General features: G+C 38.6%; 1 protein-coding gene across 1 annotated transcript in view; it reads right to left on the bottom strand.

The window, feature by feature from the left end:
- The window catches only part of LOC141569853 (uncharacterized), a 36,322-nt gene that overhangs the window by 8,431 nt on the left and 3,336 nt on the right, over positions 1-24,555 (bottom strand). Inside the window, exons 3-6 of the mRNA XM_088801853.1 lie at positions 19,568-19,770; positions 18,139-18,364; positions 4,618-4,832; positions 3,174-3,402 (exon numbers count right to left, since the gene is read on the bottom strand). Of these exons, the coding sequence (XP_088657979.1) occupies positions 3,174-3,402; positions 4,618-4,832; positions 18,139-18,364; positions 19,568-19,770 (873 nt within the window). The remainder of the gene's footprint in view (positions 1-3,173; positions 3,403-4,617; positions 4,833-18,138; positions 18,365-19,567; positions 19,771-24,555) is intronic.

Raw genomic sequence — 24,555 nt, 5'->3', positions numbered from 1 at the left:
GAAACCATCATTAAAACACAAAAGGATCCTACTGAATGGGAGAAGCTATTTGCCAATGATATATCCAAACTTTATTAAAAAACTCACTCAACTCAACTCCAAAAAAACCAAACAACCCAATTAAAAAATAGGCAGAGGACATGAGGAGACATTTTTCTAAAGAGGACATACAGACATGAAAAAATGCTCAACCTCACTAATCATTAGAGAAATACAAATAAAAACCACAATAAGATATCACCTCACCCCAGTCAAAATGGCTAGCATCAATAAATCAACAAACAACAAGTGCTGGCGAGGATGTGGAGAAAAGGGAACCCTTGTGCACTATTGGTGGGAATGCAGATTGCTGCAGCCACTATGGAAAACAGTATGGAGGTATCTCAAAAATCTGAAAACGGAACTACCTAATGATCCAGCAATCCCACTCCTAGGTATCTATCCAGAGAAATCCAAATCTCCAACTCAAAAATCTTTATGCACTCCTATGTTTATTGCAGCACTATTTACAATAGCCAAGACATGGAAACAACCGAAATGCCCATCAGTAGATGACTGGATTAAGAAACTGTGGTACATTTATACAATGGAGTATTACGAGCCATAAAGAAGAAGGAAATCTTACCATTTGCAACAATATGGATGGAACTAGAGAACATTATGCTAAGTGAAATAAGTCAGACAGAGGAAGATAAATACCTTATGATCTCACTTATATATGGAATCTAAAGAAAAGAATACATGAGTGAACTAATCAGAAACAGTCTCAGAGACATAGAGGAAAAACTGAAGGTTGCTAGATGGGAGGGGGGGTGGGGATAAGGGGGAAGGTGAGGGGATTAGAAAGCACAATCGGTAACTACAAGATTGTCACAGGGATACGAAAGTCAATTTGGTGAACGTAATCAATAATGTAAAGATTTTGAAGGGTATGCGATGGACACTTGTCTCATTAGGGAGACCACCTCAGGGATGATGTAGATGCCTGACCACTGCACTGTACACCTGAAGCTGAAGCTGAACAATAAGGAATGTTAATGTTAACTACAGTTGTTTATACACACACACACATGTACATGTATGTATATATATATGGTTACAAGAAGTGGAGCACAGCATTAGGGATAGAGGTAGTGGAAATATAATGGCTGTGTGCGATGTCAGAGGGGTCGTTGATGAGGGGAGAGGGTCATCATTATGTGAGGGATACAAATCATAAATGTTTACCTATTACATTGTTTTGTACACCTGAAACTAATAATAAAAAAAGCTGAAAAATAAATAAATAAAACTCATTAACTGAAAAAACAAAACAAAAACCACCCAGAACTAGTTTCTGCACAGTAGAACAAAAAGTAGCATTTCTCGATGACTTTCAGGCATGTATATAACACCTGTCAATCAGCAATCTGGCCCTCAGCTTAAAATAACCCAGTTCAATACAGTCTATTCATGGCTGAAGAGAAACAGGGCTGAGCGATTTTCAACTGTAGCCCCAGCAAGAAGCTGAGTATATTATATACTATATTATGTAAAATACTATTTGTCAATAGTCAAAAGACATACAGTAGTTACTTCTAGGGCCAAAGATCAGCACGAACCAGGAAAAACTTATTCACCTGAAACTAACGACATACATTATACTTCACTTAATTTTTCAAAGACAAAGGAGGTAACAGACTCTCTGCCACATATTATATACTCCCCCATGAAAGAATTATTATTTCATTATCCTTTTTATGCCTACTGCTGCCTAGAGAATAAAATTCAAACTCACTTAAAGCCCTCCTCAATTTGACCTCTACTAACCGTTTAAACTAATTTTCTATATTGTATGCTGCATGTAAATCAGACCAATTGTTCCGAGCAGATGATTTGTTGCTTTCCTTCCTGTATTCTCCATGTTGCTTAAATGTAATAAACATTTTGGAGGGTAAAACAAAACAAAACAAAGAAACAGCAGTCATGAAGAATCTCACAGATATAACAACACTCACAAGGCAGTTCAATGAGTTCAGGAGTAAAATGAATGACCAGAAGGAGTACTTTATCAAAGAGATGGACACTATGAAAAAGAGCCAAACAGAAATCCTGCTGGTCAAGAACTCAAGAATGAGTATTTTTAATAACCACGTCACACGAAGAAAACAAGTTGTGATTAAAGATTCCCTAGCATTGCCATCCTACTCATCAATTACTCAAATGCTGTCAAGACATATAGACATAAGTGAACTTCACTTTAAAAATTCAAATATTTGCTTAATGTCCCTATTTAGAATATGTACAATTGCGAAGCATCTCATTTTAAAACACTGAAATAGATAATGCTATGAATAAAATAAAAATTAAGGATATACTGTCTTGTTAGAAGATAACTTTAAACATAAAAACAGAGATGAATCTTTTCCAGTATTACAAGTTTGCCGAATTGATAAAAAGAATCATATCCGTTTCATTTAATAATAAACATCCATTTGTGGTTAAGTGTTTGGACGTCCATCATTCACTTACGCTTAGGGGAGGAAACACTGGGATGCACAAAACTTTAAAATTGTTATGAATCATCTCCAACTAAAACCAATTAAGAAGTAAGCCAAAGCATCTCAAAGCATACCATTGGTTATTAGGCAATGATATTTAACACCTAAAATAAAATTTAAAGGCAAATTTTCAAGAATTTTTAATGCATCACTTTAATTACATTTATTAAAAAATAATAAATCATTCTTAACACAGGAGAGATCTAGGGATTTAAAAAAAGATTGTAAAATTTCTGTCTCCTGTGTATGTATATTAACACACATAATTATGACTTTTACCTCGTGTACATTAGTCAATGAAACAACTCAAAATTTCACCAAAGACAAAGAAAGAAAGAAACAACAACTCACAGACACAAACAACACTTAGTGGGTGAGGGGAAAGAGAGAGAGTTAGAAGAGGGAAAAGGGGGTCAAATATACGGCGATGGAAGGAGAACTGACGGGGGGGGGTGAACACATAGTGAAATATACAGAAGATGTATTATGGAAATGTACACTTGAAACCTATATGATTTCACCAACCAATATCACCCCAATGAATATATAAGACAAAACAAAACAAGAATTCTATCAAAGAAATACAAAAGAAAGAAATCTGAAACCCAAGGGAAAGAAGCTAATATAACTAACCTCGGTACAGTAAGCCTCCAGGCTATCATCAATTGAAGCCTGTGCGGTTGACTTCGGAATCACCAAGTTTTCTCTTGGAGCAGGATTTCCACTGCGGAGTAGCTTAGTATTCAAACTTCCAACGCAAGGTGGCTCCAGGACTGGCCTCCTCAGAGCAGTGCTGAGAAACTGGTTCCGCTGTTCCTTTGCGAGGAGATTGGTTCTGGCCTCTGCCGGCCTTTCATCAGCACTGTGAAGATTGTAAAACACAAAGCTTTGAATTTTATTTTTCCTGAATGACTTGCATTTTTTTCAATTTGCCGTAATAAATAGTAAAAGGCATTTCCCATTAAACAGCATTTTAACACTGAAAATGTGTCGGGGCACACCTACCATGCACAAGTATAGGTTTAAAATTATTCTAAACAAACACGCATATTTCTATGGGGATGCCAGACTAAGAAGAAATTCAAAGCAGGGAGGGAGAGAAAGGGCTCTCAGAGATGTGACGGCTTCACAGGTAATACTTGCTGCCTTCTGCAATGGCTGAACTCGTAGTATGATTCTGGAGCACTGCACTGAGACATACTTAGTAAACCAGGTTAGAGATTTTTAAAAATCCCACAAAGATATTTTCAAGCATTTGCTGTCACCGCCCTTGGAAAATACTCTCATTACCCTGGAGAAATTAGTAACCATTTGGCACTGAGGCATCATTTAGAGCAACAGCCTCTAGTGGGGAACAAGACAGCCTGGTTGGTTATCAAAACAATTAAAACAGCTCCAGAGGCTTTAGCTTATAACATTGTCACCAAGGCTTTGAAGGCGGGACCTGCCCTTTCTGTCTTCCACACAGCCCCTCAGGCAGGCAGACCACCTTATTATTTTTAGCCACCTTGTCAATTATGCTGACTTTTACACCTCCGTTAATCTTTCCCTATTTAACATGTATACCTTTGTGTAGAGTTGAAAGACTAGAAAAAAATAGTTTTTCTCAAAACCACCTGTAGTGGTAATAACACAGATCACAATCAAGAAAGTGCATTTACCAAGAGCCAGATGTGCAGAGTACTTAACCATTTGGGTTTAGTGTTATCTTCCCCCAAATAGTTAAACTCGTTAGAAACGATTTAGGGGAATTCTGACAAGAAATTTTATAATAATAGCACTGTCTAATTTATAGTGTTTCCAAAACACTTTGCTTAAAGACTAGTAGATCAGGCTGACTTTATGAAAGCATTCAGTGGGAAAAACACAGTCATGTGAACCAAAAATGGGGGAGAGAAGCAAATGTCCTGGACTAACACTGTAAAGGTTAAGTTCATTTACTAGCATCATGTCCCCAAATTCTACTATTTACTTCGCTTTCACTTCCTTCTAATCGCATGAACCTGGCTGGATCAAAATTATACGTTAGAGGCAAATTAATGAGCTTAACTGATCTTCTCTATGTGTTTTGACTTACTTGGTTAGTTTATTTACCAGTGATATTCTACGTTTTCGTTCTTCCAGGTAGGCCTGCTTATATTTTTCCAATTCTACTGCACAAGAATCTTGAGAAGTTTTCACTTTGGAGAGTTCAGACTCCAGACCTTTACTTCCGAGTTCCATTTGACTTCTGATAGAAATATTGTTATACTCATTTAACGGGTCCAAATTTTCTGGAGCAGCTGCTTGTGCCTAAAGCCAATCAACAGGATACACTTTAAAAATAATTATAGAACATTTTTACTTGAATACATTGAAAGTAAAGTCACTTTCCTTTCAATGATTTGGAAAGTAACTTTAAATGTGAAAAAAAAAAAAAAAGCTGACGTTTAATGTATTTATCATCCATATCAATGGAATTAAATCTGAAATATGAAAATAGAGTTGACTCCTTCTTCTATTGTATTCATGTCATCTGATTATTCAAATAATACAATCAATTTCAAATTTTAAAAATCAAACAATATAATTTAATAATCCAAGAGTATGGTGCAATTTTTAAATCACCTTTTTTCTTAACTTCCTAATAGTCTCGTTTCATATCAACTGCTCTTAAAAATAAAATGATTCTCTAGTAAGAATGATTCTCAAAGATCATTTTAGTGATAATAATGATGGACACTGAAATATCTAAAGGGAGAAACAAATGCCACCTTCCTTCCACAAATCTCAAAAACAAAACAACAACAACAACAAAAAACCCCGAAAACAACAGCAGCAGCAGCTATTAAGGGAAGTAGGCGAATCACATACAATGTATATATTCAAAATGTAGTTTGCAGTGAAATGAATTAAGGCACATTAAAGATCAATAAGTGAATCTGTAAAAATAGATCGACTTCTTCCAATTTTTTTTACGACATCCTGTCTTGCTTGTTCTTCAAAATTTCCCGTTTATACCGTTCTACTTCACTCTTTTGTACTGTATTCATGGCCATATGACATATGAGGTTTAATAATTCTCAACTCCTTATTTTTATTCTGTAATTTTTCACATTTCTTTTGTATTCCTTTCATAGATAATAACTCCTGTTGAAGAGATTGATGTTTTCCAAGCAGATGTAGACATTCTGAAGACACAGTTTCCAGTTTGGCTGTGACATCATCAATCTCCATGAATAAGATAATATAGTTTGGTTATGAAGGAAGTTGACTGAGAACAGTCCTGCCCAAAAGCAGTATCAACTCTGAACTAAATTCAGTTGCCATAAATGTCATCTGTACTGTAGTAGAGTCTCAGAATGTGGAGCCTTGAATGACTCAGAATCAAGAACAAAGATAAAATCATCAGGAGTCTCAAAAATACACTCCTTACTGTCATCGCGTTTGCCACACAACATCTGCACTTGATTTTATACTGCTTCATGTCTTTACTGCACAAAATGACCAGCAGTCACCTCTTAGAAGTCTCTTAATTCCCTCACTTAACACCCCATAATTTTTAAAGAAGGTTTAGGGATATCATGTTGCGTTATTTAGGTCTCAGTCAATAAATGCCTTCCCAAATAAGACTTCGAAAATAAGCCTGTAATTAATGCATCTGATAAGAATAAATTATAATGCCATCAGCCTTTTACTGAACAACCAATATTTTATGGTAATTTGAATAGCATTCCAAGAAGAAATGATTTCCAGATTTCAAATATCTGTTTCCTGAATATAGCCTCTCCCACATGTCCACTTGTCAAATCACGCTAAAATGAAGAAATGGCTTGTGGGTGAAGATCTAATACAGAGTGCTTCCAGGAAGACATGGTCTAGGGACGAAGACAAGACTGTAAAAGAGTCTTGTTCCACTTTGCCAAGTGGAAGCCTGTCACTTGGAAAGAGTAAGGTGCGGCCTCCAATTCCTGTAAGGATCTTAAGAGTATAAGAATATTAAAGGCCTGGTCCTACAACAGTTACAGGAAACCCAAGGTGAAAAGCTCACCTCAAAACGCTTTGTGAGGGTGGCTTCTCAAAACGCACGAACACCCATAAAACTCACACGCAGTTCAAAGTTTTAAAGAGAATCCTAGTAGCAAAAAACGAGCTTGCTAGCTTTGCCTAATGAAAACCAAGACAGCACAAAATAAGGGGAGGCCTGTGGATCTTACACATTTTGAGGGGAGGAGTCAGGCTAAGAGCTGCACGCACAGGTCATTTTTCATGAAAAGTACAGAACAGAGAGGTCAGAGGGTAGAGCACAGGGGCATGGAGAAGCCTTCCCGTGGTCAGGAGTAAGTCCTAATCAAAGAATGGGCAGCACGCATCAGGCGGTGTTTCAGAATCACTGCGGACCAGCACGCCTCCCGATTTCCATTTCTGCGTGGGAAACTTTAGCAGTTCTGCAGAATGTTGGGTGTGTGGCTGGTAGCGAACTCATCTCTTTGCTTCTTCTAAGGTCTTCGTATTGAAAGGAATTGTCTTCGATGGGCTTACTCCAGAAACCACGATCCAGGCATCTCATCATCATTGGCACCAGTCTAAGATGGTACAATGTTGGACTTGAGCCTGAGCCTGACGCCGTAACAATTGTGACTTGTGAGGGTATTGTGTAGGGATGAGTGTATTTTCCATGTGGGAGGAAGATATAAAATAGTGGCCCGTGGGTAGATTAAGCAGGTTTTTAAATGTATCCCTAAGTTTTGAAATATTCATGCCATAAAAACAGAATACTGTTCAGTGACTTGCTCCTACTAAACAGAGTATGTTGAAAGAGATTCCGTGTGAATTCCAAGGCTGGTTCAGAAAAAGCAACACAGCTGCTGCTGGCTGTGTCTCTGAGGACGTTACCCTTGGAGCCCAGCCCCCATGTTGTGAGGAGGCTCGGGCCACAATGCGAGCCTGGGTGTTCCAGCGGAGGTGTTTGGGCCCCAGCGAAAGTTCCCACCGACGGTGGGCGTCAACAACCGCACATGCTGGTGAACAAACTTTCAAACGATTCCAGCCACCAGCGTCCAGCTGCCCCAACTGAAGGTGAGGGGAACAGAGACAGACACACTTTTCCTAAAAGCAGTACTTTTTGTCCGCTTGTAAGAATTTATAAGTAATTTTGTGCTGAGACAAGTAAACAGCTAACAGGAGTGGGCTTTTGAGCTGGCAGGATGGGTCAGGCAAAGATGAACAGGAGCAAACTTGAAGCTGCAGGAACGAGCTTAAACATTAACTGCCTGTTCTGAGCCCCCTGGCTAGCACGGCACCTGCAAGCTGACAAGCACCTTACATCCATCACGGGTGGGAGAAGAACAGTTCTCAGTCACAAGAGCAACCCCATGGAAGCTGACATCCGTCAACGGTGGGAACGGGGCAGTTCCCAGGAGAAGACAATTGTAACGGCAGCCCCTCTGAAGCTGACAAGCACCCTACACCCGACATGGAAAAATATAAAACCCCAGCACTTCTCATCTGTGCATCTGTCTCCATCAGACTCTACCCTGGCAAAACCCCTTTGGTCAGTATTTCCCTTACCCCCTGTCTCCACAGTTCTCTCTGTCACACTGCCTTGGTAAAATTCCTCTTGCCAGTTCCAGCAGAAAACTCTCTGCCTGACTTTCAATACATCCTTTCTCACTCTGTAGAGTCTTGTGAATACTTTTTCATTCTGCCACCGACCACGGGCTAATTCTACGCCAATACACTTCGTTCTGTACTACTCAGCGGGCAAAGACCATGGAGTGTAACGCAGAAACCACCTCCCAGACTGAGCATACAGTGCACATGACCATGAGAGGCAGGGTAAAGCCACTGACATGGAAAGAATGGACTCTAGTGCTAAATCCACCTCCCAGATCGCTTCATTCGCAGCAAATGTTTATGCTGGGCTGCATTCCCAAGTCCTCTGAGAAGCAGATGAAAGCAACATGCTCTGGCGGACCAGAGAAGCCGTCCCCAGATCTTCACAGTTACTCACGTGCTGCCAATCTCTGCACATTCCCACTGTGGCGGAGGAGTGAAGGGAGGCTGGTTTCCTTTTTTTATTTGTTTGTTTATGTTTTTTGTTTCTTACAGAGGGGGAAAACTGAGCATTTGACTGAACAATTCTCTATTACATTAAGTGATTTCAATTTTGTATTTAATTTGTAAAATTCTTTTACAATAAAAGCTTTATTATATCCATGTCTCCAAGAAGAAAGTATTGGTGTGGTATAGAATATTTAATGTTATCCAAACAACTGTTCAGCAAAATATTTTCAATTTGTACAAGGAGAGGTGCCATCATATGGAATACCATTTCTCCTTTGACAAATTGATACTTAGAAAGACAAGACATCACTCATGAAGAAAATTTGAACAATGTAAAATTCATTGTTAGCCCTGTCAAATTCTAGCCCTGTCAAATTCAGGGCTAGATTGTCCTGCTGACAATTGCTGAGGAGAATGAGCTCAGTGAGAGTTGGAACAGTCACAGGAAGCGTCACGGGAGGAGAGCTTGAAAGCCAGACGTCCAGGGCAGGGAAATAAAACCGTAGGCTCCCACCATAACTTGTACACAAATGTTCATAGCAGAATTATTAATCCCCAAAAAGTGGAAACAACACAAAGATCCATCATTGATGAATGGATAAGTATTTTACCCACAAAGTGAAGTAATGTTGGGCAATAAGCAGAAATAACTAATATGCTGACATGTGGTATAACACGGTTGTGCCCTGGAAACGTGATGTTAAGTGAAAGAAGCGAGTCAGAGGAACTCATATTGTGTGATTCCATTTACATAAAATATCCAGAATAGGCAAATCTATAGAGACAGTAAGAACACTGGTGGTTCCCTGGGGCTGGAGGAGACGGGAAGATGGGGGTGACAGCTAAGTGATATGGGCTTTCTTTTTTTTTTTTCTAATTTGGTTTTTAAATTTATTGGGATGACACTTGTTAGTAAAATTACATAGATTTCAGGTGTACCATTCTGTATTACATCATCTATAAATCCCATTGCGTGTTCACCAGCCAGAGTCAGTTCTCCTTCCATCACCATATATTTGATCCCCCTTACCCTCATCTCCCACCCTCTAACCCCCTTACCCTCTGGTAACCACTAAACTATTGTCTGTGTCTATGAGTTTCTGTTTCTCATTTGTTTTTTCTTGTTCTTTTGTTGTTTTTGGTTTATATACCACATATCAGTGAAATCGCATGGTTCTCTGCTTTTTCTGTCTGACTTATTTCGCTCAGCATTACACTCTCAAGATCCATCCATGTTGTCACAAATGTTCCTATACCATCTTTTCTTACCGCCGAATAGTATTCCATTGTGTACATATACCACAACTTCTTCATCCATTCATCTATCGAAGGACATTTTGGTTGTTTCCATGTCTTGGCCACCGTAAACAAAGCTGCAATGAACATTGGAGCACACGTGTCTTTATCTCTAAATGTTTTCAGATTTATTGGGTAGATACCCAGGAGAGGGATTGCTGGGTCATATGGCAATTCTATTTGTATTTTTTTGAGGAACCTCCACACTGTCTTCCATAACGGCTGCACCAGTCTGCATTCCCACAAACAATGTATGAGGGTACCTTTGTCTCCACAGCCTCTCCAACACTTGTAACTATTTGTCTTGTTGATGATAGCCATTCTGACTGGGGTGAGGTGATATCTCATTGTGGTTTTGATTTGCATTTCTCTGATGATTAGTGATGCTGAGCATTTTTTCATATGTCTATTTGCTATTTGTATGTCCTCTTTGGAGAAATGTCTCTTCAAGTCCTCTGCCCATTTTTCAATTGGGTTGTTTGTTTTTTTGTTGTTGAGTTGCATGAGTTCCTTGTATATTCTGGATACTAGTCCCTTATCGGAGGCACTGTTTGCAAAAATCTTCTCCCATTCAGTTGGTGGCCTCTTTATTTTGTCAATGGTTTCTTCTGCTGTGCAGAAGCTTTTACGTTTCATACAGTCCCATTCGTTTATTTTAGCTTTTACTTCCATTGCCTTTGGAGTCAAATTCATAAAATGCTCTTTGAACCCAAGGTCCATAAGTTTAGTACCTATGTTTTCTTCTATGCAGTTTATTGTGTTAGGTCTTATGCTTAAGTCTTTGATCCATTTTGAATTAACTTTGGTACATGGTGACAGATAGCAGTTCAGTTTCATTCTTTTGCACGTGGCTATCCAATTCTCCCAGCACCATTTATTGAAGAGGCTGTCTTTCCTCCATTGTATGTTTTTTGCTTCTTTGTCAAAAATTGTCTGTTCATATTTATGTGGTTTTATTTCTGGGTTCTCAATTTTATTGCATTGGTCTATGTGTCTGTTTTTCTGCCAATACCATGCTGTTTTGGTTATTGTAGCCCTGTAGTACAAGCTAAAGTCAGGGAGTGTGATACCTCCAGTATTGTTCTTTTTTCTTAGGATTGCTTTAGCTATTTGGGGTCTTTTGTGGTTCCAAACAAATCTGATGATTTTTTATTCTATTTCTTTAAAAAATAGCATTGGGATTTTGATGGGGATTGCATTAAATCTCTATATTGCTTTGGGTAATATGGCCATTTTAACTATGTTGACTCTTCCAGTCCATGAGCACGGAATGTCTTTCCATTTCTTTGTGTCTTCTTCAATTTCTTTTAAAAATGCCTTGTAGTTTTCAGCATATAGGTCTTTCACATCATAGGTTAAGTTTATTCCTAGGTATTTTATTCTTTTTGCTGCAATTGCAAAAGGAATTGTTTTTTGTATTTCTTTTTCTGAGATTTCATTGTTAGTATATAGGAAAGCAATGGACTTTTGTGTGTTGATTTTGTAGCCAACAACTTTACCGTATTTGTTGATTGTTTCTAATACTTTTTGGTGGAGTCTTCAGGCTTTCCTATATATAGCATCATGTCATCTGCAGAGTGATAATTTAACATCTTCATTCCCAATTTGGATGCCTTTTATTTCTTTCTCTTGCCTTATTGCTCTGGCAAGGACTTCCAACACTATGTTGAAAAGCAGAGGTGATAGGGGACAGCCTGTCGAGTTCCTGAACATACAGGAAGTGTTTTAATCATAAATGGATGTTGTATCTTGTCAAATGCTTTTTCTGCATCATTGATATAATCCTATGACTTTTGTCGTTTATTTTGTTTATGTGACATATCACATTGATGGATTTGCATATTTTGAATCATCCTTGTGCCTCTGGGATGAACCCCAGTTGGTCGTGATGAATAATCTTTTTAATGTATTGTTGCATTCGATTTGCTAGAACTTTGTTTACGATTTTTGCATCTGTATTCATCATAGATATTGGTCTGTAGTTCTCTTTTTTTGTGTTGTCCTTGCCAAGTTTTGGTATCAGGGTAATTTTGGCCTCATAAAATGAGTTAGGGAGTACTGTCTCTTCTTCAATTTTTTGGAAGAGTTTGAGCAGGATTGGTATTAGATCCTCTTTAAAGGTATGGTAGAATTCACTAGTGAAGCCATCTGGTCCCAGACTTTTGCTTTTGGGAAGGTTTTGGATGACTGATTCAATTTCGTTACTGGTGATCGGTCTGTTTAGCTTTTCCAGTTCTTCATGGATCAGCCTAGGAAGGCTATATGTTTCTAAGAAGTTGTCCGTTTCTTCTAGGTTATTGAATTTGGTGGCATATAGTCCTTCATAGTATTCTTGGATGATCCTTTGTATTTCTGTGGCATCCATGATAACTTCCCCTTTTTCATTTCTGATTTTGTTTATTAGTCTTCTCTCTTTTTATCTCAGTAGCCTAGCTGTGGCTTGTCAATTTTGTTAATCTTGTCAAAGAACCAGCTCTTTGTCACATTAGTTTTTTCTATTGTCTTTTTGTTCTCTATTTCATTGAGTTCTGCTCTGATTTTTATTATTTCCTTTCTTCTGCTACTGTTCCGCTTCTAGCCTTGGACAGGTGGGGGCAGGGCGAGCTCTGGGAGGGGGCGGCTAGTCTCAGTGCCCAAGGCTCCGTTCTCTGCTTGGCAGTGAGGGCTTAAACCACCATTTTTAGCCTTCTTCCCTCAGTCTTTTTTCCGAGGTCTCTGCCGTGAGCGTTGGGTTCAGCCATGTTATATGCTGTCCCCTCAGCCCAGTGGGTCATAAACGGAGCCCTAGCAGTCCGAGTTCTTCCCTCTCCTGCAGCTGCAGTAGCTCCGGGATGCAGCGAGCTCGGAGCACTGAGCTAGGTCGAAACTCTCAAGTAGTTGTAATGATAGTCTGTTTAAATATGAAATGTGTGGGAATATTTCAAACTATATTACAAGTGTCCCAGTCTAGACTGTTCTTACATAAACCTTTCTTCTGAAAGCTATCCTCTCACTAAATGTCCAAAGGAGTGCTTAAAATAATATCCAGAATCTAATAGATACTGTGGTGACAACAATGTGACACCCAATCCCTGTACAAATTTAGGGGTGAAGACAAATTTGTTGGCCATCATGTTGCCCAATATTTGCATAACACTTTTTTTGTGAATGGCTTGATAGACAGGGCTTATAACATGAATAATGTGACAACAACATCACTAGACAGACCGTGTAAAATCAATAACTAAATACCATATAAAGGGAGAGGACTTTCATGAAACAGTTTTAAGTTACTGTTAATCAACAATATAAAATGTAAATCACATTTTTACACGACTTGAATTAAGGAACTACCAATGTAGCGTTATTATTATTTTCCCCCAAAACAGCTCTTTTCCTAAATATTTACTTCAGCACCTCCTACCGTGTTTCCCCAAAAGTAAGATGTAGCTGGACCATCAGCTCTAATGCGACTTTTGGAGCAAACATTAATATAAGACCCGGTCTTATTTTAACATAAGACCGGGTCTTATATAATATAAAATAATATCAGACTGGGTCTTATACTAATGTTTGCTCCAAGAGACACTTTAGAGCTGACGGTCCAGCGACGTCTTATTTTCGGGGAAACACGGCATGTTTATTTCTAGGTGAGGAGTGTGTTCAGATGGTGGAAGTAGCTTGAAGTCCAACATTAATAAGGAGAACACGTCTGCAGTCTCATTTATACTTTTCCATTCATCAAATATATAGAAAGGTGAGAAAACTATACACAAAAGAATGTGTCAGCAAACTTTAATCCAAAGGATTTTAGCTAGAAGGATTTTCTCACAACTGGCAGTTCTCACTACACTACGTCTCGGAGAAAGCTCAGGTTCCATGGGGACACCCACGGATTAGCACAGCTTAGGAGCCTGCATCCCTCCTTAGCCAGGTAGTGCTACGGTCTCTGCTTTGCTTTGTTTTGTTTTAATTGGGGACTATCGAGGAACAGTTTGCTTTTCCAGGATGTCAAGCCGTTTTTTTTCAATCTAGTTGTGGATGGTGCATCTCACTGGCCAATGTGGGACTCGAACCGGTTACCTTGGTGTTATGGGCACCTCGCTCCAACCACTGAGGCAACAGGCTCCCCACCAGCAGCCCAATTCCAAGCTTAAGCCGTTGCTTCTCACGGGTCTATGTGGTAATCGAACTGGAAACCTTGGGGTTATGAGCACCGTGCTCCAACCACTGAGCCAACCGGCTGCCCACCATGATTCATCTCGAAGCTCAAGCCGTTGTTTTCAATCTAGCGGTGGAGGGCGCAGTTCACTGGCTCATGTGGGAATCGAACCGGCAACCTTGTCGTTAAGAGCTTGCACTCTAACCAACTGAGGCATCTGGCCGCCCGTGGTCCCTGGTTTTACATACCGTATTTCCCTGAAAATAAGACCTAGCTGGACAATCAGCTCTAATGAATTTTGGAGCAAAAATTAATTAAGACCTGGTCTTATTTTACTATAATGTAAGACAGCTTATGATACGATATATGATATGATCTGACATGACATGATACAATATAATACCGGATCCTATATTAATTTTTGTTCCAAAAGACATATTAGAGCTGATTGTCCAGCTAGGTCTTATTTTTGGGGAAACACAGTAATAGTTTTTTAAACAAAAAAATTTTCTCAAAGAACGGTACTATTCTTTGAAAAAAAGAATATTTTTCAAGTCTGAAAGTCACAGATTTAGTGAAAGTCCCTAATTTTACATAAGAGGCAACCAAGGCTCACAGAGATTATAGGTCACCTGAGGTCACCAAACCAATGAGCTGCGGGCCACGAATCGGATAAGTCTTCCTATTGAGGCTAGAGTGCTATGCCAGCTGCTACCTCCTATTCAGGAAAATTCCATCAATCTCCAAGTACAACTCAAAGAAAATGAATACGTAAAACTTTGTCATGGAGCTCAATAATGTTGATGCATGAGAAACAAAATAGTAGCTTTCTACCTCAAGTATAAGCTTTAAAGTCATGAATAAAAACAAAGACACAGATTAATATCACAACTCCTATTAACAGAAGTCAACACAGTCAGTTTATAAAGCATAAACACTTCTAAACACAGAACAGGGAACTTGAAAGAGAAAATCATGAGTTAAAGAAAGCAAACTCAAGTTGAGGAAATTCTTCCTTAAAATGACTTTTCTTTTCCTCAGAATCAAACTTGGCTGACCAATATAAACCAACACAGGTATTATTCATGTTGGGGTTAACTATAGTGAAATTGAAAACACAAAACAGATTTCTCTTTACCATCTAGTGCACTTCTGTCCAATCTCACATCGTCACAACCATATCATGTCTTTCCAGGGTTCTGTAGTGAGTTGGGACACTTATCTCTGGATCCTGACAGAGTTGGTGCTTTTTCATCTCTTATTCAGCCTTGCATGATTGGGCAACCCAGTGCCTCACAAGGGAACAGCGTTGGCCTTGGAATGAGGACATTGACTTTAACAAAAACGGTTTTTCTATTTATGAGGAAATACTGAAAACTAAACACCTCTTTCCTACCAAAAAATAATTAAAGGAAAAATGTCCACAAGCATATTCTCTTGCATTGCTTATGCCTTTACACTCTTTCATCTTCTGATTTCTGTGGTGAAACTACTGAGAACATTTTAATTGTGCATCACGCTTAACAATTTACAGAAGCATTGGACATTCACTTTCTTTTGGTACCTAGTCCTTCCTCCAGGTTCACCACTCTGAAGGACGTGGACTCCATTTAGCCGAAGGGCTGTCCGAAAGCCCTTGGCTTTGCTCTCCTATGATGTTTTAAGGGGAAGCTGAATGAAAACACAAGGTTGGAGCCCCATTTAGCACAGGCCTGTGCTATTTTTCTCTGCGTTAAGAAGGCCACAAAACACCATCAAACACACAAACCACCTTGCATTGATTGTAATGAATATTCTTTGGAATGATGTAGACATCATGTCAAGAGAGACAACCCCTTTCTATCTCCACCGATATCTACAACTCATCGGGCATCTATCGCCCAAGAAAGGTTCTTCTGCTCAACACACTACAATTCCTTAAAATACCACAAATCTGTATAAGGGAAGGAGGGTGCACTGGATGTGAAAGGGAGGCAGGATGGAGGCAAGGACAGGGACAGGCCCACAGCCGCAGTTCCAGGTGGACAAGGCTGAGCCTGAAGCCCCCGCAAAGGCAGTAGCGATGGAGGGGACGGGGTGCAGCTCCCACATCACAGCCCAGGGGAGGCTAAGCGGGGCAGCAGCAGCATCCCCCCACCTCCCCAAGAATCCCCACCCCTCTCCAGATGCAGCAGTGCTGGCACCACCAGGGACCAGTAGCAGCAGCAGAAATACTTCTCCAGCCTCCACCCACAGCACGGTGCTACCAGGGCCACAGGGAACCAGGTGGGCTCAGTGGGCTCAAGACAGACTCGCCTCAACCAGCCCCTTCCCCTGTTCCCTCCCACGGTGCTGGTGCCCAGAGACCCTGGTGGTCTGGATACAAGGCAACACCCATCAGCCTGGTCACCCAGGCCAGCATAACCACACTCACAGCTAAGCCCCCACACGTGGACACCCCAGGCTCAAGTAGCACCAGTGAGAGGAAACAGAACCTGTGCTATTGAATCAGCTACTGAAAAACAAAACAAAGACGTCTAGTTATCTACCTGCTGAATTGCTTGAATCAAATTTTACACCTGGAATCTATGTAATTTTACTAACAAATGTCACCCCAATAAATTGAAAAAATTTTAAAAAATGTACATGAATAAGACAGTGTTCACTACTTCAAATGAGCCTGCAGAAGAACAAGCCATCCAGCAGCATGAACACCCAAGGTGACACGGTAACACTGAGACAATGACACTTCTCCAGAAACCAAGTCAAAGTCACGGACAATTGTGATCTACGTGATAGAGATTTCAAAATAGCAGCCATGAAGAATCACAATGAGATACAAGAAAACTCACAAGGCAGTTCAATGAGTTCAGGAGTAAAATTAATGAACAGGAGTACTTTATCAATGATATGAAAACTATAAAAAAGGTCCAAACAGAAATCCTGGAGCTGAATGAAGAACTCAAGAAATGAGATAAAAAATGGACATTTTAATAACAGTATGACACAAAGAAAACAAGTTGGTATTAAAGACGCCATATCATTGCCACCTCAGTCATCAATAATTCAAGTGATGCCAAGATGTACAGATATAAGTGAACTTCACCTTGAATATTCAAATATTTGCTCAATTTACCTCTTTAGAAAACGTACTGTTGCTTAGCAAGATATTTTATTTTATTATTACTTTTTAAGCAAGACATTTTAAATCATCGAAATAAAAAATGCTATAAGTAAAATAGAAATTAAGGATGTACTGTCATGTAAAAAGATGACAACTTTTAACTTAAAGAGACAAATTAATCTGTTCAGTGTTACAAGTTTGCTGAATTCATAAAAAGGATCTACCTCGGTTTCACTGAAATAAGAAATATCCACATGTAGTTAGTGAATGTCAAGCATTCACTTACGCTTAGAGGTGGCAAAACTGGGCTGTAGGAAAACTAAATTTGTTATAAACCATCACCAAATTAAAGACAATGCAGAAGTAAGCCAAAGCATCTCAAAGCAGAGTGTAATGCTGAGCGAAATAAGTCAGACAGAAAAAGCAGAGAACCATGTGATTTCACTGATATGTGGTATATAAACCAAAACAACAAAAGAACAAGACAAACAAATGAGAAACAGAAACTCATAGACACAGACAATGGTTTGGTGGTTGCCAGAGGGTAAAGGGGGTGGGGGGTGGGGGGTGGGAGATGAGGGTAAGGGGGATCGAATATATGGTGATGGAAAGAGAACTGACTCTGGGTGATGAACACACAACGGGATTTATAGATGATGTAATACAGAATTGTACACCTGAAATCTATGTAATTTTACTAACAACTGTCACCTCAATAAATTTAATTAAAAAAAAAAAAAATCTAATTGACAGCGCTTTTCCAGAAATTTAAACTGTGTCAGTTAATTACATTTATTGAATGCAGTTAATGACAGGTAGCTCTTAAAACATGGGAGATGCAGGGACTTACAAAAGATTGTAAAATTTCTGTCTCCTTTCAACATTAGCACACATAATTATGCCTTTTCCGTTGTGTGCATTAGTCAATGAAACAACTAAGAATCTCACTAAGTTAAGAACAAGAATTATCTCGGAAATCTGAAACCCAAAGGAAAGAAGATAATATAACTCACCTTCCTCAAGTTGCTCAACGTGCCATCATTAGAAGTCTGTGGGGTTGACGTAAGAATCACCAACTGTTCTCTTGGAGCAGGGTTTCCTGGAGGTAAGAACCGATCATGTAGCCTTCCAATACAAGGTGGCAGCAGGTCTGGCCTCCTAGGAGCGGTGCTGAGTGAAGGGTTCTGTGGTGCCTTCGTGAGAAGGAGGGTTCTCATCTCTGCCAGTGTGTCATCAGTCCTGTGAAGATTGTAAGAGCAAAGACTTAGTACTTTATTTTTCCTTAATGATTTGCATTTTTTAATGTTGCCATAATAGTAAGTGGAATTGCCCATGAAACGAACACTGAACATATGTCAGGGCAGACCTACCATGTGCAGGGATAGGTTTCAAATCGTTCTAAGTAAGCACATATGTTTCTATGGGGAAGCCAGACTAAGAAGTAATTCAAAGTAGGGAGGGGAGGAAAAGGGCTATCACTGATGTCCACGGCTTCACAGATAATACTTGCTGCCTTCTGGAATGGCTGAACCAATAAGATTCTTGAGGATTGCCATGAGACATACATAGTAAACGAGTTTAGAAATTTTTTTTTTAAATCCCACCAAGATATTTTCAAGCATTTGCTTTCACCGCCCTTGGCTAATCCCCTCATCACCCTGAAGAAATTAACCATTTGGCACTGAGGTGTCATTTAGAACAATGGCCTCTGGGGGAGAACAAGAGAGCCTGGTTGGTGATCATACTGAACTGAAACAGCTCCGGAGGCGTGTAGCTTATAACACTGTTACCAAGGCACTGGAGGTGCGATCTGCCCTTTCTGTCTTCCACACACCCCCTTAGGCTGACCACCTCATTTTTTTAGCCACTTCGTAGGTTACACTACCCTTCACCCCTATGTTAACCTTCTCCTATATGTCACGTGTATGCCTTTGTGTACATCAGAAGAACTAGAAAAAACAGCTTGTCTGAAAGCGACCTCTAGAGATAATAACACAATAAGAGCACAATAAGAGAGGGTACATTTACCAAGTGCCAGAATATGCAGAGTACTTAAGCCTTTGGGTTTAAGTGGTTATCTTATAATAAATAGTTACCTCATTAAAAACTATTTAGGGAATTCTGACAAGAAATTATATAATAAACAGCGCTGTCTAAATCATAAAGCTTCAAAAACACTTTGCTTAAAGACTGGTAGATCAGATTAACTCTATGAAAACCGCGAGAAGGAAAAATACAGTCACGTAAAACCAAAAATGGGGAGAGATGCATCCTGAACTAACATTTTAAAAGTAATTTATTCACTAACATCATTTTCCAAAATGATACTATTTAGTAAGCTTTCACTTCCTGTTAATCTCGGGAATCTGCCTGGATAAAAATTATACTTTAGAGGCAAATTAATGAGCTCGATTGGTTTTCTCTGACTTTGTTTGGACTTACTTGTTTAGTTCTTTTTCCAATGATGTTCTAAGTTTTAATTCCTCTAGGTAGAGGTGCTTACATTCTTCCAATTCTATTTTAGAAGAAGTTTGCACTTTGCAGAGTTCAGATTCCAGACGTTTCACTCTGAGTTCCAGGTCACTTATGGAAGCACCATCATAGTCATTTAACGGGTCTACGTTTTCTTGAGATGTTGCTTGTTCCTAAAGCCAACGGAAAGGATACATTTTAAAAATAATTATAAACTGAATAATTACAGTCTATTTGTATTCTTTAGTTTTAAGTAATAATTTGGAGGGAAATTTAAATGTAAAAAAAGCTGAAGTCTAACATATTGATCATCAATATGGAATGAAATAAATCTGAATCATGAAAATATTTTGAATCACCTCATCTGACTATTCCAATAAGGGAATCAATTTTAAATTTTAAAAATTGAATATGACCTAATAATCTAAGAGTATGGTGCAATTTTTAAATCACCCTTTTTCTTTATTTCCTAATAGTCTCGTTTTATATCAAGTGGTCTTAAAAATAAAATGATTTTCCAGAAAGAATGATTCTCAAAGATCAACTGAGTGATAACAATGATGGGAACTGAAATATTAAAAAGGAGAAGCAAATCCCACCTTAGTTCTAGAAATCAAAAAAATAATAATAATAACTGCTTTTAAGGGGAGTAGAGGAATCACATACAATATGTATATCTAAAACATAATTTGCAGTGAAATGCATAAGGCATGTTAAAAATCAATGAACTAATCTGTAAAAATAGATTTAAAAATTTTTTTCTACTACATCCCATCTTGCTCAGTCTTCAATATCCCAGAATTTATAGTGTTCTGCTTCACTCTTTTCTACCACATTCGTCACTATATGAATTTTGAGGTTTAATAATTTTTGTCTCCACTTTTTATTCTCTAGTTTTTCACATGACTTTTGTACTCCTTTCATAGATAATACCTCCTGTTTAAGATTGATTTTCTTCCACAAGATGTACACATCTTTTTTAAAAAAAGTTTTTAAAACAAAATTTATTTTTTAAATTGGGGACCAGTGTTTTTTCCAGGACCCATCAGCTCCATGTCAAGTAATTGTTTGCAATCTAATTGTGGGATGCACAGCTCGGCTCCAAGTCAAATCGTTCTCTTCAATCTACTAGTTATGGAGGGTACAGCTCACAGACCCATGCGGGAATCGAACCGCCAACCTTGGTGTTATGAGCACTGCACTCTAACCACTGAGCCAATGGGCTGGCCGCCCACTGGGGGCTCAGCTCCAAGAACTAGCCATTGTTTTCAATCCAGCTGTGGGGGGTGTAGCTAACTGGTCCATGTGGGAATCGAACCAGCCACCTTGGTGTTATGAGCACAATGCTCTAACCATTGAACAAAGTGGCCACCCCACAGATGTAGACATTCTGAAAATGCAGTTTCCAGTTTTGCTGTGAGATCCTCGTTCTGAATGAGTAAGATAGTATAATTTGGTTACAAAGGAAGTTGACTGAGAATAGTCTAACCACAAACCAGGATCAACTTTTGAAATAAATTCAATTGCAATAAAATGTCATCGATACTGCAGCAGAGTCTTAGAATGTGGAACCTTGAATTACTCAGAATGAGGAACAAAGACATAAGCACCAGGAGTCTCAAAAATGCATCCTTTATTGTCATCGACTTTGCCACACAACATCTGCACTTAATTTTCTACCATTTCTTGAATGATTGTTTCATGTCTTTCTTCTATAAAATGACTATAAGTCACCTCTGAGTTTATAGTCTCTCACCTGTTCCCCATTATTTCTTAAGAAGTTGTAGGGAGTTACAAGTAACCCATCTTGAGTTACTTCGGCCTCTGTCAGCTACAAATGTTTCATGGTAATTTGAATTGCTTTCCAAGAAGAAATGATTCCCAAGGTCAAGGAGAAATCACATCTCACACTATGAATGTTTAGCGAGATGATTGCTACATTTTTTTTCAACAACACAAAAAGTCTGAATTTGATAATGCTGTCTTGTAATCCTCTCTTTTTGTTTTTTTATTTTTTTGTTGTTGATTTGCATGACTTCCTTGTATATTTTGGATATTAGCCCCTTATCGGAGGCACTGTTTGCAAAAATCTCCCATTCAGTTGGTTGCCTCTTTATTTTGTCGATGGTTTCTTTTGCTGTGCAGAAGCTTTTAAGTTTCATATATTCCCATTCATTTATTTTAGCTTTTACTTCCATTGCCTTTGGAGTCAAATCCATAAAATGCTCTTTGAACCCAAAGTCCATAAGTTTAGTACCTATGTTTTCTTCTATGCAGTTTATTGTGTTAGGTCTTATGCTTAAGTCTTTGATCCATTTTGAATTAAGTTTGGTACATGGTGACAGATAGCAGTCCAGTTTCATTCTTTTGCCTGTGGCTTTCCAATTCTGCCAGCACCATTTATTGAAGAGGCCACATTTTATCCATTGTATGTTTTTTGCTTCTTTGTCAAAAATTATCTGTCCATATTTATGTGGTTTTATTTCTGGGTTATCAATTCTATTCCATTGGTCTATGTGTCTGTTTTTCTGCCAATACCATGCTGTTTTGATGATTATAGGCCTGTAGTACAAGCTAAAGTCAGGGAGTGTGATACCTCCAGTATTGTTCTTTGTTCTTAAGATTGCTTTGGCTATTCAGGGTCTTTTGTGGTTCCAAACAAATCTGATGGTTTTTTGTTCTATTTCGTTAAAATATGCCATTTGGATTTGATGGGGATTGCATTGAATCTGTGTATTGCTTTGGGTAATATGGCCATTTGAACTATGTTGATTCTTCCAATCCATGAGCACGGAATGTCTTTCTATTTCTTTGTGTCTTCTTCAATTTCTTTCAAAAATGTCTTATAGTTTCCAGCATATAGGTCTTTCACATCCTTGGTTAAGTTTATTCCTAGGTATTTTATTCTTTTTGCTGCAATTGCAAAAGGAATTGTTTTTTGTATTTCTTTTTCTGATATTTCATTGTTAGTATATAGGAAGGCAATGGACTTTTGTGCGTTGATTTTGTAGCCAGCAACTTTACTGTATTCGTTGATTATTTCTAATAGCTTTTTGGTGGAGTCTTTAGGGTTTTCTATATATAGCATCATGTCATCTGCAAAGAGTGATAATTTAACTTCTTCATTCGCAATTTGGATGCCCTTTATTTCTTTCTCTTGCCTGATTGCTCTGGCAAGGACTTCCAACACTATGTTGAAAAGCAGAGGTGATAGGGGACAGCCCTGTCGTGTTTCTGAATGTACAGCAAATTTTTCACCATTAATTTATGAGATTAGCTGAGGGCTTGTCATATATGGCCTTTATTATGTTAAGGTATTTCCCTTCTATACCTATTTTTATTAAGTGTTTTAATCATAAATGGATGTTGTATCTTGTCAAATGCTTTTCTGCATCAATTGATATAATCGTATGATTTTTGTCCTTTATTTTGTTTATGTGATGTATCACATTGATGGATTTGCAGATGTTGAACCATCGTTGTGCTCCTGGGATGAACTCCGCTTGGTTGTGACGAATAATCTTTTTAATGCATTGTTGTATTCGATTTGCTAGAATTTTGATTAGGATTTTTGCATCTGTATTCATCAGAGATATTGGTCTACAGTTTTTTTGTGTTGTCCTTACCAGGTTTTGGTATCAGGGTAAAGTAGGACACATAAAATGAGTTGGGGAGTACTGTCTCGTCTTCAATTTTTTGGAAGAGTTTATGCAGGATTGGTATTAGATCGTCTTTGAAGGTTTGGTAGAATTCACTAGTGAAGCCATCTGGTCCGGGACTTTTGCTTTTGGGAAGGTTTTGGATGACTGATTCAATTTCCTTACTGGTGATCGGTCTGTTTAGATTTTCCAGTTCTTCATGGTTCAGCCTAGGAAGGCTGTATGTTTCTAAGAACTTGTCCATTTCTTCTAGGTTATTGAATTTGGTGGCATATAGTCCTTCATAGTATTCTTGGATGATCCTTTGTATTTGCATCGTGATAAATTCCCCTTTTTCATTCTGATTTTGTTAATCAGTGTCTTCTCTCTTTTTATCTTAGTGAGCCTAGCATGTGTGTGATGACGACGATGGGGATGAAAGACAGTTAAACAGTCATCCTTCATAGTGGGAGATCAATAAACTATGTTTACAATAGGGGGGGGGAATTTTAAGTAGCTATGTAAGCCTGTTATGTGGAGGTGAATATGGAAAGGACCAGCTAAGTATGTTGAAAGTGGTTATCTGGGGAAGCAGGAAAAGCAGGTGGGGGTGTAGCCAAGGACCTGCTGTTTTTCTATACAAAGCTTGTGGAACAACCGATTCTTAAACCGTGTGAATGCAAAACTGATTTTTAAAAAAGAACTTAGTGGTGATAAAAAGTAAAACAAGCAATATTGCTATCTTGCAAATTGCCAAACCTAACTGTTGCACAGGCTCAGTTCCTGGCTCAGCAAGTAAGTGGGTTAGGAGCCATTTGGTGCAGGGTTGAAGGAGAGCCTTTATCATACCACTCACACATCCACAGTGTTTTGACCTACATTTGAATTACAGCTTGTTTTCATTTTCTAGGGCGAATTTTCCAATCTGGGTTGAATTTCCTTGCTACTTCTCAATTTTCCTGGGTCACACTTCTTACACACTTCCCCTCTCCTTACTGGCTGTCAGTTTAAGTTTGTTAAGAAAACACAAATTACGTGACATATTAAACTTGACAAACAACAAAAGAAAGACAAACCACCTAAAATGTTTCAGAATAAATTTCACACTCTCTAAACCCCTATTTCTTGTGATTAATGAAAATGAAGATTAACTTATTTATTTGAGAAAAACACATGCTGAACTTGGGATGTGTTTTCATCATATTTTATACAGCGTGTACATCAAGCCAGGATGTTCAGGTGTCAGGGATTTTATTTCTAGGTTCCAGCCCTGCCTTAGTTAGGAGGAACTCATCAACCTGATACCCACATAGAAAACAT

This window comes from Rhinolophus sinicus, chromosome 12 (assembly GCF_057876585.1).
Source record: "Rhinolophus sinicus isolate RSI-liver-muscle chromosome 12, RSI-T2T, whole genome shotgun sequence".
In the NCBI taxonomy this organism is placed as follows: domain Eukaryota; kingdom Metazoa; phylum Chordata; class Mammalia; order Chiroptera; family Rhinolophidae; genus Rhinolophus; species Rhinolophus sinicus.
The sequence above is the reverse complement of the archived record's forward strand: the minus strand, read 5'-3'. Positions and strand labels throughout refer to the sequence as shown.